The 18,832-nt window shown below is 42.5% G+C and overlaps 1 protein-coding gene across 2 annotated transcripts in view; it reads left to right on the top strand.

The window, feature by feature from the left end:
- Positions 1–3,874: 3,874 nt before the first annotated feature.
- LOC122550273 (E3 ubiquitin-protein ligase MARCHF11-like) overlaps positions 3,875–18,832 on the top strand; it is a 128,254-nt gene continuing 113,296 nt past the window's right edge. For both annotated transcript variants that reach the window (XM_043691018.1, XM_043691019.1), the window contains exon 1: positions 3,875–4,674. In XM_043691018.1, coding sequence (XP_043546953.1) covers positions 4,288–4,674 — 387 coding nt within the window. In that variant the 5' untranslated portion in view covers positions 3,875–4,287. The remainder of the gene's footprint in view (positions 4,675–18,832) is intronic.

Raw genomic sequence — 18,832 nt, 5'->3', positions numbered from 1 at the left:
CACCCACCCCCAGTCCTGAAGAAGGGTTACACCCAAAACATCGACTTGTCCATCTCCTGATGCTGCCTGACCTGCTGTGTTCTTGCAGTCTCCTACCTGTCTACTAAGGAAAACAATCCCCGTCTCTCCGACCTCTCATCATAACTGAAACTCTCCAGTCCAGCAATATACTAGTAAATCTCCTCTGCATTCTTTCAAGTGCTATTGCATCACTTCCATGATGTGGATTCCAGAATTGCACACAATACGCTTGCTGTGGCCTAACCAGTGTTTTATATAATTCCAGCATAGCTTTTCTGTTCTCAAACTCTAGGCCTTGAATAATAAAGGCAAGTGTACCATATGCCTTCTTAACCACTTTGTCCTGATTCCTTAAGAGGCCATGCACATCACATTCCCTCTGGTCCTCAGTGCTTCTGAGGGTCTCACTATTCATCATGTGTCTAGTTTATTCTATAGGTCAAATAATTCTAAAGAACTGATGAAGAAGTGAAACATTTTTGTCCACAATTCCAAAGGCGAATACAGCCACAATTACTCCACAGGCAATTCTCCAAATGTGGCAATGGGGAACAGTCCAAATGTTCCCCATTGGAACAGGTTTATTAAGCGATGAATGTCAATGTCCACACACAAAGCTGAGTCTATGGTAGAGGTTAAGGGAAATAGGAAGAGGGTAAAATCTATTTTACCTCATACTCATTGGTCTAGCTGTTGCAGATGCATCTGTCCATGATAGCACTGGCAGTGCTAAGCAATCCCACAACCCATGGACCAAAATAATCACCACAGTCCTACCATATCCAGTTGTGAATGGTGGTGGAAAATTAAGTAATTAATTGGAGACGTCTCCACAAATATGCCAATCTTAAACAATGGGGAAGTCCTGCACATCAGTGGGAAAAGCAAGGTTGAAACATTTGCATCTATCTTTTGCCAGAAATGTGAGAGAATTGTCCATTTCAGCCTCTTTCTGAGGTCCTCAGAATCAGAGACACCAGGCTTCAGCCAATTCAATTGACTTCATGTGATACTTCACGAGACTGAAGGCTCTAGATATTGAAAACGCTTTGACAACCGTCTGGAAAGAGCACTGAAGACTTGTGCTCCAGAACCAGCCACATCCTAATCCAAATTATTCCAGTACATACATCCAGCAATATGGAAAATTACCATCCACAAATAACAGAACAAATCCAACCTGGCCAATTACCACACTGTCGGTATTATCAAGTGTCACTTTCTCAGTAACAACCTGCACACTGATGCTCAGTTTGTGGTTTGACAGGCCCATCCACTCCATTACAACCTTGAACTGAACATGGGTAAAATAGCAGAATCCAAAAGGTGAGAGTGATCACCCTTGACATAAAGGCAGCAGTTAATTGGGTGTGGCATCAAGTAGCCCTAGCAAAGCTGGACTCAATGGGAATTGAAGAAAATTCTCTGCAGGTTGAAGTCTAACTTAACACAAAGGCAAATGGTTGTACTTATTAAAGATCAAATGTTCAGTCACAACATATCTCTGTAGGAGTTCCTGTAGGCTCAACTGTTTTCAGCTGCTTCATCAATTACTTTCCCTCCATCATAAAGTCAAAAGTGAAGATATTTGCTGATAATTGCAGAATATTCTGTTCTATTCTCGTCTTGTCAGATATTGAAAAAGGGTTACACCCTTCTCTATCCATTTGCTAGACCTGAACAACACTCAGGCTTGGGCAACTAACATTAATGTCACACAAGTGACAAGTGATGACTAACTCAAGCAAGACAGAATCTATTGCCCCTTGGCATTCATTGGCATTATCTTCACTGAATTTCCCTACAATCAACATCCTGATGGTTACCATTGACCAAATACAAAACTGACCAGCAATATAAATACAGTGGCTACAAGAGCAATTCAGAGGCTAAGAATTCTGTGGTGACTAACATACCATCTGCCTCCCCATCATTTAAAAGGCACACATCAGGAGTGTGATAGAATATCCTTCACTTGCCTGGATGGGTACAGCTCCAACAACATGCAAATAGCTCAACACAAAGCCAACCAGAATCTTTAACATTCACTCCCTTCACCATCACAGGGGCAGCAGTGTGTACTATCTACAATATGCACAGTGGTAAATGTCACTTTAGGAGCACCTTCCAAACCCACAAACTTTACCACATGGCAGGGCAAAGGCAGCTGATGCATGAGACTACTACCATCTGTAAGTTCTCCTTCAAGTCACACATCATCCTGACCTGCAACTATTAATGCTACTTTTTTTTGCTGTGGCTGGGTCAAAAGCTTGAAATGCCCTTACTCACAGCACTGTGGGTACACAGGTGGTTCAAGAGGGTAGATCACTACCTTCTCAAGGGAATTAAGTAAGTGAGAAAAATGCAGGTCTGGTTAGAGGCATTCACATCCCATAAGCAAATAAATAAAAGCCGAACTAACTGACATAGCAAACAGCATGTTGAGCTATATAGGTTGACCATAAGCAAAGGAAGGATCATAATCTATGGTCTGCTGGTCAAACATGTTGAGTTCTCAGCACCATAAATTCCATCCATTCACTACCATCACAATTTCTATGCTTTTGCCTTTCCATTACTCAATTCTTTTCCACCCATTTTTATCACCCCTCCCTTATCTTGAGTTTTCGATGACCAGCACAGCCTGTTTATCCTTGCTATCCCTTGTCCCATCGTGGCAGCAGTGGCTCCATTGGAATGCTGAGTTATACCAACTGAATCTTGCATGAACATACAGTCCCCACCTACAGAGGGCCTCCGCCTTCACTCTCACAGGTCTCTCTTTCCCTCTCAAAGATTTCATTTAGGGATTGTGGCAATTTTCATTCCTCAGCATGGGGACAGAGTAGGAAAAAAATGGAAAGCACCACTTTAGCCCTAAACTCTGAATTCCAGTTCTGGGTGATTTGGTTTCCTCCCACAGTCCAAAGATGTGCAGGCTGGGTGAATTGGCTATGCTAAATTGCCCATGGTGCTCAGGGATATGTAGGCTAGGTGCATTAGTAAGGGGTAAATGTGGAGTAACAGGTGCAGGGGAATGGGTCTGGGTGGGATACTCTTCAGAGGGTTGGTCTGGACTTGTTGGGCCTGGTTTCACATTGTAGGGCTTTTAATAGAGATTGTATTTTCAAACATTTTTGTGATTATTCAGCATGCTCTGATTTGGGATTCCATTGTGATACTTAAGTGCGAACAGTAGAGGTTAAAATCCTCGAACTGCTTTGATATTAATGTTACAGTGCTTTAGAATAGGTGTTTAATCCCAGGGCCCTAGATTGAATCGAAAGTTTGTGGGCTGCTGGCAAAGTTACTCAGGAAAGTAAAGGGAAACCAATACGGGGGGTGAGGTGAGGTTGGGACTGAGGCACACTTGGACCGAAACTCTCCACCATAAACGTTTGATGTTGAGACAGGAAAGAGTTCCATTTTCTCATGACTGTTATCCATCCCGTTGATTAAAAAGGGGAGAGAGAAAAAAAATCATTATTATGCATTTGTCGGTGTATGTCGCGTATCAAATAGAACTATGTCCTCCTATTGACTAATGCGTTTGAAATGCTATCTGCACGGCTCCAGTCGAGAGCCCGGGAGGACGAGCAAGTAGAAAAATCAAAGCAAAGCGAATAAACCTCTGACCATCCCCTCCCCAAGAGGCCGATGTGCTAGCTTGTACCTTGCCAGGAGTTGGGGGGGGGGGGGGGGGGTTGAGCTCCTGAGTCTCTCCCCACTTCCAAAACCAGCCCAGCCCTCCCCGTGTGCACCGATTGTGAGGAAACAATGGTCGGCAGGGCCAGGGGCAGGGGCAGGGGCACGGCTCCGGTTCTCTCTCTCCGCTCGCTGCTGATGCTGATGCTGATGCTGCTGCAGCGGGTTCCAGATCCCCCAGGCGCCGCTGAGTCGCCCACCCACTCCGCCTTCCAGAGCTGTGATGATCCGAATCGGGGGTTTCCCAGTGAACCGAACTGTCACTGGGAAACGGCTGCTGCCACCCGCCTGCCGATCCCAGGCGGCTTCTCAGTCCGGGAGATTCTCCGGGCTCTCTTTCCCAAACCCCCGGGTTGCCGCATGAAATGGTCTGTTGAAAAAAAAACTTCCCCTTCCATCCTCGCTTTTACTTCCCGCTCTCTTTTCTTTTTACTGTCTGCCTTTCCCATTCCTCCCTACACCTCCAGCCTTCTCCCCTTGTTGGGGGGGAGGGGTGGGATAGTCTAAGCGGCCCCCTCTTCCCAGCCCCAGCCCTCCTCCCTGTGCACCCTCACACCGATGAGCCAACATCAGCCTCTTCCGCGTCGGGACCAGAGGCAGAGGCAGAGGGAGAGGGAGCGCGGCATGGCCAGCAACGGCACCACAGTGCCGGGCGGGGGCGCTCTCGGCGAGCAATCGCCGCCCACCACCGCAACCAGGCAGCGGGGGCAAGGGCTCGGCGCCGGCAAGAGACACAAGCTGATCCCGGCCAGAGCCGAGGACGCGACAGGCTGCGCCCCGGCGGCGCAGGACGGGCGCCCCGCCGAACACGAGAGCTACCAGACCGGCGGAGTCTCTTGCTCCAACGACGCCGAGTCTGTGTGCAGCAGCAGCAGCAGCGGCAGCAGTTTTCGCAACGGGGGCATCACTCCCACCTGCAGAATCTGCTTCCAAGGCTCAGAGCAGGTAAGGATCGGGCGGGGGGAATCACTCTGGGTAACCTGAAAACACACACACACACTCAACTGTCCTACTGAGACTCAACTGAACAATGCTTGTACAAAAGATACGTATTTGCACGGCTCGCCCTATTTCTCAAAAGAAATTGTTGATAACTATTCCATTTTTTGGAATCGAAATATTTTTGTGATGCTAAAATCCTACTTGGCTGGATGCTAAGTATACAACACATGCGTGAGTGACTGGATTCATCGCGGGCAAAGAACTGACTGACCATTCACTTATTACAGTACTTCAATTTCTCTTAATGAAAGGATGGAAGCAATTGGTACATTGAGCAAAATAAGTATTACCCCCAAGGAACAAAGACTCATTTATGGACATTAACATAATTTTCAAGATACCATTTCATATTTCATGTGGGACTAAAATAATCCAATGCTTTTGGACTTATAGAGGTGTACAGCATGGAAACAGACTGTTCAATCCAACTCATCCATGCCAACCAGATATCCTAACCTAATCTAGTCCCATTTGCCAGCATTTGACCCATATCCCTCTAAACCCTTCCTATTTATATACCCATCCAGATGCTTCTTAAATGTTTTAGTTGTACCAGCCTCCACTACTTCCTCTGGTAGCTCATTCCATACACGCACCGCTGTTTGCATGAAAAAGTTACCCCCTTCGGTCCCTTTTAAAATTTTTCCCCTCTTACCCTAAGTCTATGCCCTGTAAGTTCTGGACTCCCCCACCCCAGGGAAAAGATCTTGACCATTTACCCTATCCATGCCCCTCATGATTTTATAAACCTCTCAACCCCAGCCTATTCAGCCTCCCTGTATAGCTCAAACCCTCCAACCCTGGCAACATCCTTCTACAATTTTTCTGAACCCTTTCAAGTTTCACAACATCCTTCTTATTGGAGGGAGATGAGAATTGCACGCAATATTCCAAAAGTGGCCGCAACGTGACCGCCCAACTCCTATACTCAATACTCAGACCAATAAAGAAAGCATGCCAAATGCCTTCTTCACTATCCAATTTACCTGCGACTCCACTTTCAAGGAACTGTGAATCTGCACCCCAAGGTTTCTCTGTTCAGCAACATTCCCTAAGACCTTGCCATTAAGTGTATATGTCCTGTCTTGATTTGCCTTTCCAAAATGCAGCACCTTACATTTATCTAAATTAAACTCCATCCCCTTGTACTCTTGAGGTGATCTTCTTTGCTGTCCTCTACACCTTCAATTTTGGTGTCATCTGCAAACTTACTAACTGTTGTTATGGACCAGGCCAGACCCCCTCAGAACGTTTCAAGAAGGTAACCCAGACCCTAACTTTGCTGGTTGTTTTAAGCAGGTGTGAAGTGGGCATTCTAGGAGTGAATCAACTGGTCAAACTACTTAGTTTTAAACAAAACAGAATTTATTTATAAGATTACCAAATGAAACACAAAGAACAAAAAACAGAATACTGAATAACCTATCCTATCTGAAAACTCAACAGACTATCCCAACTTAATGATGCTGTTCCAAAATATTTGCAGCAATCCCCATAAACACCCCTTGGCACAAAAGATAAAATCAAACAAGTTCTTACAGGAAAGAAGTCAAAGAGAGAGAGAGTCCAGCAGCCTTTCTTGACACACACACACTGCTGCATTAAAACCCAAACCAAAGAAAAAAAACTGAGCTGCAAGAACTGGCCACTCCCCTTTCATTATACAAGTGTTTGGTTTTAACTTGAAAGTCCTCTGCCTGAGGCCAGTATCTGTTCGCTGTGAACAAATTGCCCCTATAGTCTAACCATACTCAGACTTTTCAGAACCTGTGTCATTTACAACCTCTCTGAAAAACACTAACATCAACCTAACCTTGTTAAAGGAACAGCTTTGTCACACTGTACCTCCTATGTTCACATCCAAATGATTTATATAAATGATGAAAAGCAGTGGACCCAGCACCGATCTTTGTAGCACAGCACTGGTCACAGATCTCCAGTCTGAAAGGCAACCCTCCACCACCATCCTCTCTCTTCTACCTTTGATCCAGTTCCGTATCCAAATGGCTAGTTCTTCCTGTATTCTGTGTGACCTAACCTTGCTAACCAGTCTACCATGAGGAATCTTGTCGAACGCCTTACTGAAGTCCACATAGATCATGTCCACCACTCAGCCCACATCAATCCTCTTCATTACTTCTGGAAAAAGCTCAATCAAGTTTGTGAGACATGACTTTCCATGCACAAAACCATGTTGTCTATCCCTAATCAGTCCTTACCTTTCCAAATACATATACGTCCTGTCCCTCAGGTTTCCCTCCAACAACCTGCCCACCACCGATGTCAGGCTCACTGGTCTATGGTTCACCACGCTGGTTAACCACTTTAACCAACCTTCAGTCTTCTGGCACCTCACCTGTGACTATCGATGATCCAAATAGCTCAGCAAATGGCCCAGCAATCACTTTCCTAGCATCCCACAGAGTTCTAGGGTACACCTGATCCGGTCTGAGGATTTATCCACCTTTATGCATTTTAAAATATCCAGCACCTCCTCCTCTGTAATCTGGAAATTTTTCAAGATGTCACCTTCTATTTCCCCACGTTTCATATCTTCCAAGTCCTTCTCCACTGTAAACACTGTTGCAAAATACTTGTTGGTATCTCCCCCATCTTCTGCGGTTCCACACATAGTTTGCCTTGCTGTTTTTTTGAGAGGTCCTATTCTCTCCCTAGTTACCTTTTTATCCTTAATATATTTCTAAAATCCCTTTGGATTCTCCTAAACCCTATTTTCCAAAGCTATCTCATGTCCCCTTTTTGCCATCCTGATTTCCCTCTTAAGCATACTTCATTCACTTGATTTCTGCTGGCTATACCTGATGTAGTTAAAAATCATACAGCACCAGGTTATAGTCCAACAGGTTTATTGGAAGTACAAACTTTAGGAGCCCAGCTCTTTCATCAGGTAGCTAGTAGGGCAGGATCATAGGACACAGAGTTTATAGCAAAAGATCATAGTGTAATTCAACTGATGTGATATATTGAACAAACCTCAATTGCTGTTAAGTCTTTCATATTTTAGAATGGGTTTCCTTTTATTTTCTTAACCAAAACCTCAATTTCTCTAGTCATCCAGCATTGTCCTACACCTATCAGCCTTACCCTTCACCCTACCAGGAATATACTGTCTCTGGACTCTGGTTATCTCATCTTTGAAGCTTTTCCCATTTTCCAGCAGTCCTTTTACCTATAAACATCCACCCCCAATTAACTTTTGAAAGTTCTTGCCTAATACCATCAAAATTAGTCTTCCTCCAATTTAAAACCTAAACTGGTCTATCATTTTCCATCACTATTTTAATACTAATGGAATTATGGTCGCTGGCCCCAAAGTGCTCCCCCACTGACACCTCCATCACATGTCCGACCTAATTTCCCAAGAGGAGGACAAGTTTTATACCTGCTCTGGTAAGTACATCCATACACTGAATCAGAAAGTTTTCTTCTACACACTTAACAAATTCCTCTCCAACTGAGCCCTTAACATTATGGCAGTCCCAGTCTATGTTTGGAAAATTAAAATCCTCTACCATAATCACCCTATTATTCTTACAAATTTGTTTCTCAATTTTCCGCTGACTATTTGGGGGTCTATAATACAATCCCAATAAAATGATCGTCACTTTCTTGCTTCTCAGTTCCACCCAAATAACGTCCCTGGACGTATTCCCAGGAATATTCTCCCTAAGCACAGCCGTAATACTATACCTTACCAAAACTGCCACTCCCCTCCTCTCTTGTCTCCCTTTCTATCCTTCCTATAGCATTTGTATCCTGGAACATTAAGCTACTAGTCCTGTCCATCCCTGAGCCACGTTTCTTTAATTGCTGTGATATCCCAGTCCCATGCTTCTAACCATGCTCTGAGTTCATCCGTCTTCAGTTAGGCCCCTTGCATTGAAATAAATGCAGTTTAATTTGCCAGTCCTACCTTCATCTCTGCTTTGTTCCTACCTGCCCTGACAGTTTGGCTTGCTCTTTTTTCCCAACTGTACTGATCTCTTCCCTCACTAACTCCGTGGGTCCCACCTTACTGGTTTAAATCCTCCCCAGCAGCTCTGGCAAATCTCCCTCCCATTATATTAGAACCCTTCCAATTCCTTGCAATCTGTTTTTCTTATACAGGTCACTTCTCCCCCAGAAGAGATTCCAATGATCCAAAAATGTGAATCCCCCCCGCACCAGCTCCTCAGCCACACATTTGTCTGCTCTATCCTCCTATTCCTACCCTCACTCGCCCCAGGATAATCCAGATATTACTAACCTCAAGGCCCTCCCTTTTAAATTCCTGCCTAACTTGCTCGATTTTCCCTTAAGAATCTCATCCTTTTCTTTTCCCACATCATTAGTTCCAACATGCAAAATGACCTCCTGCCGGTTCCTTTCCCCATTTGAGAACATTCTGCACCCTTTCCAAGACATCCTTGATCCTGGCACCACGGAGGCAACACACCATTCTGATTTCTTACTGTCGGCTGCAGAAAAGTCTGACCGTGCCTCTTACTAGAGAGTCCCCTATCACAATCAATTGCTTGGAACCTGATGTAGCCTTCATTACATTAGAGCCAGTCTCAGTACCAGAAACTTGGCTGTTCATGCTACATTCCCTTGAGAGTCTATCACCTTTACATTTTCCAAAACATCATACTTGTTTGAGATGGGGATAGCCATATGTGACTCCTGCACTTCCTGCCTCCCTCTTCTATCTTTTGTGGAGGTAACCCATCTACCTGACTGTGTATCTGCAGCTTTTCCCCCTTCCCATAACTACCGTCCATCACACCCACTACACCTGTAAATTCCTCATTGCCTCTCACTGCTGCTTCAATCGATGCATGCGTTCTGATAGGATTCGCAACCAAAGACACTTCCTGCAGACATAATCATTAGTAACATAGAAATTCTCGCTAATCTCCCACATCCGGCAGGCAGAGCACGTCACTCTACTAAAGGCCATCTTTGCTCCTTAACAATCTACATACCCAGAAAATAGCACCATCTTATTGCTGTAAAAAACACTGCTCCAGGCTAACTTATTACTATATCTATCTTTCAGATTTTTAAAATTTAATCAAGAGACAGATCTCAATAATCAAAAAAGAACCCATTCTACTCACTACTGTAGACTTACAGCAAGGTTACATGTTAAAACTATGCACTTATCTGTTCTTGTACTGTGAGCTCTCCCACACAGGTTCCTCCAAGGTCAGTTGTGAATTTTGCTGTTTGTTATTTTTTCTTAGATGCACTCTGATGTACAGACGTACTTGATCTCAAACAGCTGTGCAGATTCACTGCTGTGGCAGACAGCAGTGTAGGTTTCTTTCTCTGACCAAATAGTCTCTGCCTTTGGCTGTCTTCCTCTTTTTAAAGTGCCGTTGTTTTGATCTTTTCTCCCCCAAAGTTCCAACAGCTTACAAATTAGTAATTGCTGCTCCTAGCATTCGAGGAAATCACCTCCAACACCTAAAACTCTCAAAAAGTGAGCAACTCTTACAACCACAAGTTTTTCCCGTCTTCCATCTTGGATTACCCAGAATTCAAGAAAATATATGTTATTCCAATAATGGATCATGACAATTGAAAACCAATGGAAAAGGTGGATCCCCAAATCACATCAATCTCCGGATTTTATAACTTAAATCTTAAATAATGAAATATTTCCAGTTCGGTATTCAATATTTACTTATTAAAATCAGAAGGAACCTTTACGACTGACATGGCAGATTTTGAGATTAATTCAATTTTAATAATTCACTTGTAATTTAGATTGGTTTAGATTAAATTACTTAGTGTGGACCCGCCGAAGCGCAACCCACCCAGAACCATTCCCCTACATTTACCCCTTCACCTAACACTACGGGCAATTTAACACGGCCAATTCACCTAACCTGCACATTTTTGGACTGTGGGAGGAAACCGGAGCACCCGGAGGAAACCCACGCAGACACGGGGAGAACGTGCAAACTCCACACAGTCAGTCGCCTGAGGCAGGAGTCAGTGATTTGAATCTTTTATTCTTTCAATTAATTATTTTCTATCAAAAGACATCCTCTAATTTATAAAGGTAAAATCACCACAGTCCGGATGGACTACTTTCTCATTAGAGAGAGATAACTGGTGGTAAATTTAATGTGAGGGCTGAGGTTGGAAAGGTGGAACCTTCACGATAACTTCCTACTGAGGCAAGAATTGAATTTGTGCTGTTGGAGTCACTGTGCATTGCAAATCAGCCATCCAGCTAACTGAGCTAACTGATATATGTATTCAACAAAATAACAGTGAGATAAAATACTATCACTGCACCAGATATGACTTTGTGGAACATTAACAATGCATTGTAGTTTCATATTTGCCAGTAGTAACTGTTTCTATGATGAATAATAAATACCTATATCCCCAAGTGGAAGTTCAGAGCTTGTACTTATCTAATAATCTGCTTAACTTTGGCACTTCCTTATGGCTCAGAATATAACAATTTATGTTGTAATGGCATTAGAAATATTTTGTTGAAGCCAGGTCAAAATTAGAGATGGGAATTCTTACTTTATTCGGAACATATTGGAGATTAAGAGCGGTAGAGGAAGAGATAGATTTTAAAACAATAATGCTACAATAATGAGTCAGAGCCAAATACTGCAGATGTGTGAAACAAAAGCAGAAATTGTTGGAGAAACCCAGCAGATCTGGCAGCATCTGTGAGAAGAAAGCAGAGTTACCATTTCTAATCCACTTACCAGAACCATGCCCGAAATTTGAAATAAGAGCAAAGAAAGCTAGAGAGACTTGGCAGGTCAGCACCATCTGTAGAAATAAATAAAGTTAATGTTCCACATTGATGACCTTTGATCAGAACTGAAGAAAGATAGAAACAGAGTTTTTAAGCCATTGGAAGGGGAAGGGGCAGGAAGCATGAAGGAGAAGGTCTGTGTTAGAGTAGAGGGCTAATGAATGCAAGACAAGAGCATTCGGCAACATGTCTCATTATTATAATGTTAAAATATCAATATTAAAAGACATCTTCCTATGGGATAAAAGAACAAGGAATATACTGAGTTAGCATTTTTCTAAGATTTCAAATGGATGACTGCAAGACGAAATGAGAATGCTGCCTTGAAAGCTGGATAGAGACAAGCAACAGGTCAATGAAATTAACACACGTTTTCCTTCTGTCTTCACTGTAGAAAATGCAAGAACATCCCACTGATAGTTGTAAATCTACGGGTGGAAGGGAAAGAGGAACTTAATACTGTTTTCCTTATGACTGTAATTTCACTCAGGAAACTGATGGACAAGTCTCTTAAGTCCAGATGGATTCATCCTAGACTCTTAATAGATGTGGATAATGCGCTGTAGATATCATAGGTGTTAATTTTCCCAAGATCTCTAGATTCAGGAAAGGTTCCATTAGACTGAAAAGTAGCATATGTAATCACTCTATTTATGAAGGGAGGAAGACCAAAAGTAGGCCAGCTTGATGCCTGTCATAAGAAAGGTGTTAAAGTCAGTCAGTAAAGAGGTTATAGGTGTGCACTTAGGAAAATCTCATGGTAATTGTGGTGAGTCAGCATGGTTTTGTGAAAGGAATTGTTTAACCAATTTAATGGAGTTCTTTGAAGGAGGAACATACGCAATGGAGATAGTGTGAACTGCACATGCTGGAGAGTCAGAGTGGATAAATAATGGAGCTAGAAAAAACACAGCAGGCCAGGCAGCATCAGAGGATGAGGGGAGTCAACATTTCAGTCCTGATGAAAGGTTCCGACCTGAAACATCGACTCTCTTCCTCCTCTGATGCTGCCTGACCTGATGTGCTTTTTGCAGCTCTACTCTTTTTCCACACACTATGGGTAAAGGTACGGCTGTAGTATTGCAATTGAATTTCCAGAAGGCTTTAATGAGGTTTAATATCAAAAGTTATTGTAGAAAATAAAAGCTCATGGTGTGGGATGGTAAGGTATTAGCATGGATAGAAGATTTTCTGGCTGGCTTTAAACAGAAAATTTTGACTGATTGCAAAGATCTGGCTAGCAAAGTTCTTTTTACACTTTTTACAATTTACATCAATGACTCAGATGAGAGAAGCAAAGGCATCGTAGTTAAATTTGTAAATAGCATAGAGGAAGGTATGAAAATTTGTTGTAAAGATGACAAATGGGAGTTTGGAGATGTATGTAGATAGGTTGAGTGAATAGGCAAAATCTGGCAGATGGAGTATAATGTGAGAAAATGTGAAACTATTTTGTCTAAAAGAATAAAAATATATTACTTAAACAGTTAAAAATCACACAACACCAGGTTATAGTCCAACAGGTTTAATTGGAAGCACACTAGCTTTCGGAGCGCTGCTCCTTCATCAGGTGTTGATGAAGGAGCGGTGCTCCGAAAGCTAGTGTGCTTCCAATTAAACCTGTTGGACTATAACCTGGTGTTGTGTGATTTTTAACTTTGTACACCCCAGTCCAACACCGGAATCTCCAAATCATTACTTAAACAGAGAATGATGGTGGTATTCTGAGGTGCGGATGGATTCAGGTGTTCTCATACAAGAAAAATGTTATGATTCAGATATACAGGGCACTGGTGAGACTACATCTCAAATACTGTTTGCATTTCTCATTTTCTTATTTAAAAAGGATGTAAATGTGCTGGAGGCATTTCAGAGTACTAGATTAAATGAGCCAGTTATGAGGTAAGGTTGCACAAATTGGGCATGTTTTCGCTGGAATTTAGAAGTGCGCGAAACACAAAAACACAAACAGACCAGTCAAATCACAAAACAGATCTTATTCATTAACCAAGCAAGTTAGAAATTTGAGCTTCTATTTTGTATGTTTGTATGATAATGGGAATACAGGACTTCCAGATGAAGTCCTGAATTATTAGATACAACAACCAGAATCTTCAGCCAGCTATATCAAGTGGATGATCCATCTTGGACTCCTCCAGAGGTCCCCAGCATCGGAGCACTACCACCTGGAAGTTCATTTCTAAGCTGCACAACATCTTAGCTTAGGAATATATCATTGTTCCTTCAGTGCTACTGAGTCAAAATCTTGGAAGAGCTTCCCTAATGGCATTGTGGGTCTACCTAGAACAAATCGATTGCATTTCCGAAAGCAGCTCACCACCATTCTCAAGGGCAAGTTACCAGGACTAAGATAATTGAAAATAAATCACTCTATCATTTGTAGGTAAGCTTTCAGAGATCACCGTCTGGGATACTACCAACATTGATAAAGTCATGATTTGGAGGTGCTGGTGTTGGACTGGGGTGTACAAAGTTAAAAATCACACAGCACCAGGTTATAGTCCAACAGGTTTATTTGGAAGCACTAGCTTTTGGAGTGTCTGTCAGGTGGAGTATGTGGATATATTCCACAATCACCTGATGAAGGAGCATTGCTCCAAAAGCTAGTGCTTCCAAATTAAACTCCCCAGTCCAACACTGGCACTACCAAATCAATTGTAACTAGTGGAGTGCCACAGGGATCATTTCCCCACTGTTTTCAAACTTATGAATGATCCTCTGGTATATTAGAGTTAGTCTTTCTCTGCACCTCCTCTGTAACTGTAGTACTGGATTCTGCATCCTTTTCTACTACTCTGATGTACTTATGTAAGATATGATCTGTTTGGAGAGCTTGCAAAACAATACTTTTCAATGTATCTCAGTACATGTGATATATACATGTGATAATAAATCAAATCAAGTTATTCGCAATATATGTGAACGACTGGGATAAGAAAAGGGAATGTATTTGAGCCAAGTCAGCAGATGATACAAATGTAGATGGGAAGGCAAGTGATGAGGACGACACAAAGATTTGACAGAGGGATATTGAGTGATTAAGCAAGTAGGCAAAAACTTGGCAGATGGAATGTAATGTGTGAAAATTAGAGATTAGATACTTTGGCAGGTGAAATAGAGGAACTGAATGTTATTTAAATGGAGAAAGACTGCAGAAAGCTATAGAAGAGGGATTTGAGAGACCTCATCCATGAATCACCAAAGGCTAGCTCCCAAATACAGCAGGCAATGGATTAGGGAAATGGAATGATGGCCTTTATTTCAAAGAAATTGGATTATGAAAGTGGGGAGTGGGGGAATTTACTAAACTTATACAAGGCACTTGTCAAGCCACAGCCAAGGTACTCTGAACAGTTTCAGGCCAACTGTCCAAAGAAAGATATTCTGCCACTGGAGGCAGTCCAGAAAAAGGCTGACTAGGATGATACCAGGTAGGAGGGATTGTCTTATAAGGAGAGATTGTTTAGGTGGGCCGGTGCACACTGAAATGTAGAAGAATGAGAGGTGATCTATTGAAACATACAAGATTAATAGCATACTTGACAGGTTAGGTGTGGAAAAGTTGTTTGCCCCAGTGGAAAAGTCTAGGGATAAGGAATAATATCAGAATAAGGAGTCATACATTTAAGACAGAGATGAGGAGTTCTTTTTCTCAGAAATTACTGAATCTGTTGAATTCTTTACCAGAGAGAGTCTGGCATAGCTGAGTCATTAAGTATATTCAAGGCTGAGAGAGACAGATTTTTTTATTGGTAACAGAATCAGAGTTATAGGGGAAAGGCAGGAAAGTGGACTTGAGCATTATCAGATCAGTCATGATCTCACTGAATGGTGGAACACATTTGATGACTGAATGGCATATTTCTGTGCTAATGTCTTGTGGATTTTATATTCTATTCTATATGTCTAGAGTGACAGGAATAAATAGAAGAGAAGTTTTGCTAAACCTATGTCAAACCTTCTTAAACCATAATTTAGAGCACTGCCTATAATTCTTTACTAATTCATAGGATGTAGTTGTTGCAGGCTGGGTCACCAATTATTGCCCATCCCTAACTGCCCTTGAGTAGGCGATGGTGAGCTGCCTTGTTGAAGTGCTGCAGTCCATGTGCTGTAGGTAGAAACAAAATGCTGTTAACAAGGGAGTTCCAGGATTTTGATCCAGTAACCTTGAAGATATAACGATATATTTCAAAATCGGGATGGTGTGAGTGTCATGAAGAGGAACTTATGGGTGGTGATGATCCCATGTGTCTGCTGCCACTGTCTTCCTAGATGGAAGTGCCTGTGAGTTTAGAAGATGCTGTCTAAGGAGCCTTGGTGAATTTCTACAGTGTCGATGGTACACACTGAGCATCGGTGGGGGAAGTGAGTGGAATTTTGTGGATGTGGGAGCAATCAAGTGGGCTGCTTTGTCCTGGATGGTGTTAGATTTCTTGAATGTTGTTGGAGCTGCACTCATCCATGCCAGTGAGGAATATTCCATCACATGCCTTGCAGATGGTGGACAAGCATTGAGGAGTCAGGACGTGAGTTACTCACAGCAGGTCTAAAAGTCTCTGACCTTCTCTTCTATTAACAGTACTTATATGGCTAGTCCAGTTCCGTTTCTGGATGTTTTTAGTGGGGGTTTCAGTGATGGTAACACCTTTGAATGTCAAGGGATGTTAAGTTTTCTCTTGTTGGAGATGGCCATTGTCTAACATTCGTGTGCCGCAAATGTTATTTGCATCATTTGAGCCCAATTCTAGATATTATCCTCGTCTTGCTGCATATGCAGATGGACTGCTTCAGCGTCTGAGGAGTCATGAATGCTGCTGGACATTGTGTCATCAGCAAACATCCCTACTTCTGACCTGATGCTGGAGGGGGGGGGGGAAAGGTCATTGATGTAGCACTCTGCAGGAACCTCTGCAGAGATATAATCAGGCAGAGATGACTAACCTTCCACAACTGCAATGATTTTTCTTTTTGCAGGGAGTGTGCAAACCAATTGTCAAAACTTTTATTGATATGTGAAGAGAAAATATTAGGAAGACAAATATAGGTTAGTTACAGTCAGAACAGGGAGGTCATAACGGGGAACAAAGAGATGGCAGATCAATGAAATAAGTTTCAGTTCCGCCTTCACAAAGAAGGACACCAGCAACATCCCAAAAATGTTGGGGAACATGGTGTCCAGTGAGAGAGAGCAACTAAAGGAAATCAGTATTCAGAGGGAAATTGTGTTGGAGAAATTGATGGGATTAAATCCCCACAACCCAATAATCTACTTCCCAAAGTAGTTAAGGAAATGACTGTAAAAATAATGGGTGCAATGGTGATTCTATAAATGGTTAGATCCTATGTTTGGGAGATATAACCTCACTATTTAAAAGGGAGACAAAGAAAAAACTGGGAAGTCAGCCTGACTTCAGTAGTGGGGAAAATGATAGAGTCCATGATAAAAGATTTAATAGCGGAGCATTTGGAATACGGTGCCAGGGTCAGACAGAGTCAGCATGGATTTCTGAAAGAGAAATCATACAGGCCAATCTACTGAGATTTTTCAAAGATGTAACCTCATGATGTAACTCAGTCTCAGCAGCAGCAGGAGCAGAGCATACTGGAGTGAACCTTGGGGTGAATGGCATTGGAGCTTCCTGTTTAAAAGCCTGAAGGGCAAGTCTGAGCTGCAAAGGGAGCTTTGAGGTGACATCAGATTTAGAAAAGTGATGCAAGGCCAAAGGATGCAGCTAATTGGGTGTTATTCCAGTGAGAATTTATCAAGTTAAGATGAAAGTATCCCTAAGATTAGGTAATCAGAAAAGTTAATAAGTAAGACAAAATATGTTCAGGATTAAATCATGACAGGTGAGGGCAGCTGAGTAGTATACATGACGTACGTGGGAATTCATGGAACCTTCCAACATTCAAGATGACCACATGAACAGGATGTCTGTCTACCTGCAGAAACTTCAGCTCGGTGTTTCAGAGCTTGAGTTACAGCTGTAGACAATGTGGCACATCCATGAGGCTGAGAGTTATATGATAGCAATTTTAGAGAAGTGGTCACACCTCAGAATAAGGGACTAGAGTAAAGAGAAAATGGGTGACCGCCAGTGAGTCAAAGAGAATTAGTGCAGGTAGTGCAGGAGTTCTCTCAGCTCCCGCTCACAAATTGACTTTCTATTTTGGAAGCTGATAAGGGCATTGGTTCCTCAAGGGAGTGCAAACAGAACCAAGCTAATGGCAACACAAGCAGACTGACTGTACAAGAGTGAATGAAGAAGAAAGGAGGAGCGACAGTCAGAGGGAATTTGTTAGGGGAACACACAGGCTTTCTGTTGTTGCAACACTGCAGATGGTGTGTTGCTCCCCAGCTGCCAGCATCAGGAATGTCACTGAGCCATAGAATCATACAGCATAGAAACAGACCCTTTGGTCTGCCAGTCCATGCCAAACATAATCCCAAACTAAACTAGTCCCACCTGCTCCTGGCCCATATCCCTCCAAACCTTTCCTATTCACGTACCCATCCAAATGGTCTTTTAAACATTGTATTTGTACTCACATCCACCAATTCCTTAGGACGTTCATTCCACCTTGAACCACCCCCTGGATAAAAAAAAAATGCCTATTATGTCTTTTTTAAATCTCTCTCCCCTCACCTTAAAAATGTGGCCCCTAGTCTTAAAATTCCCCATCTTAGGGAAAAGACAACTACCAGCAGCACTCTCTATGCCTCATTATTTAATAAACTTCTGTCAGGTCACTTCTCAACCTCCTACGCTCCAGTGAAAAGAGTCCTAGCCTATCCAGCCTTTCTTTATAACTCAGACCTTCCATTTCTGGCAGCATCCTGGTAAATCTCTTCTGAAACCTCTCTAGCTTAATAATATCCTTCCTATAACTGGGTGACCAGAACTGGACACAGTACTCCAGAAGAGGCCTCACCAATGTCTTGTACAACCTCAACATAGCATCCCAACACCTATATTCAAAGGACTGAGCAATGAAGGCAAGCGTGCCAAATGTTTGTTTAACCACCTTTTCTATATGTGACGCAAACTTTAAATAGTTATGTACCTGCACCCCTAAGTCACTCTTTTCTGAAACACTACCCAATGCCCTGCCATTAATTGTGTAAGCCTTAATCTTGTTTGTTGTACCAAAATGCAGTGCCCCACATTTATCCAGATTGAACTCCATCTGCCATCCCTCAGCTCATTTCCCCAAATTATCAAGATCCCTTTGTAATCTTAGAAAATGCTGTCTACTATGCCACCAATTTTGGTGTCATCTGCA

This window comes from Chiloscyllium plagiosum, chromosome 5 (genome assembly GCF_004010195.1).
Source record: "Chiloscyllium plagiosum isolate BGI_BamShark_2017 chromosome 5, ASM401019v2, whole genome shotgun sequence".
In the NCBI taxonomy this organism is placed as follows: Eukaryota; Metazoa; Chordata; class Chondrichthyes; order Orectolobiformes; family Hemiscylliidae; genus Chiloscyllium; species Chiloscyllium plagiosum.
This window is presented reverse-complemented; position numbering and strand designations above follow the sequence as displayed.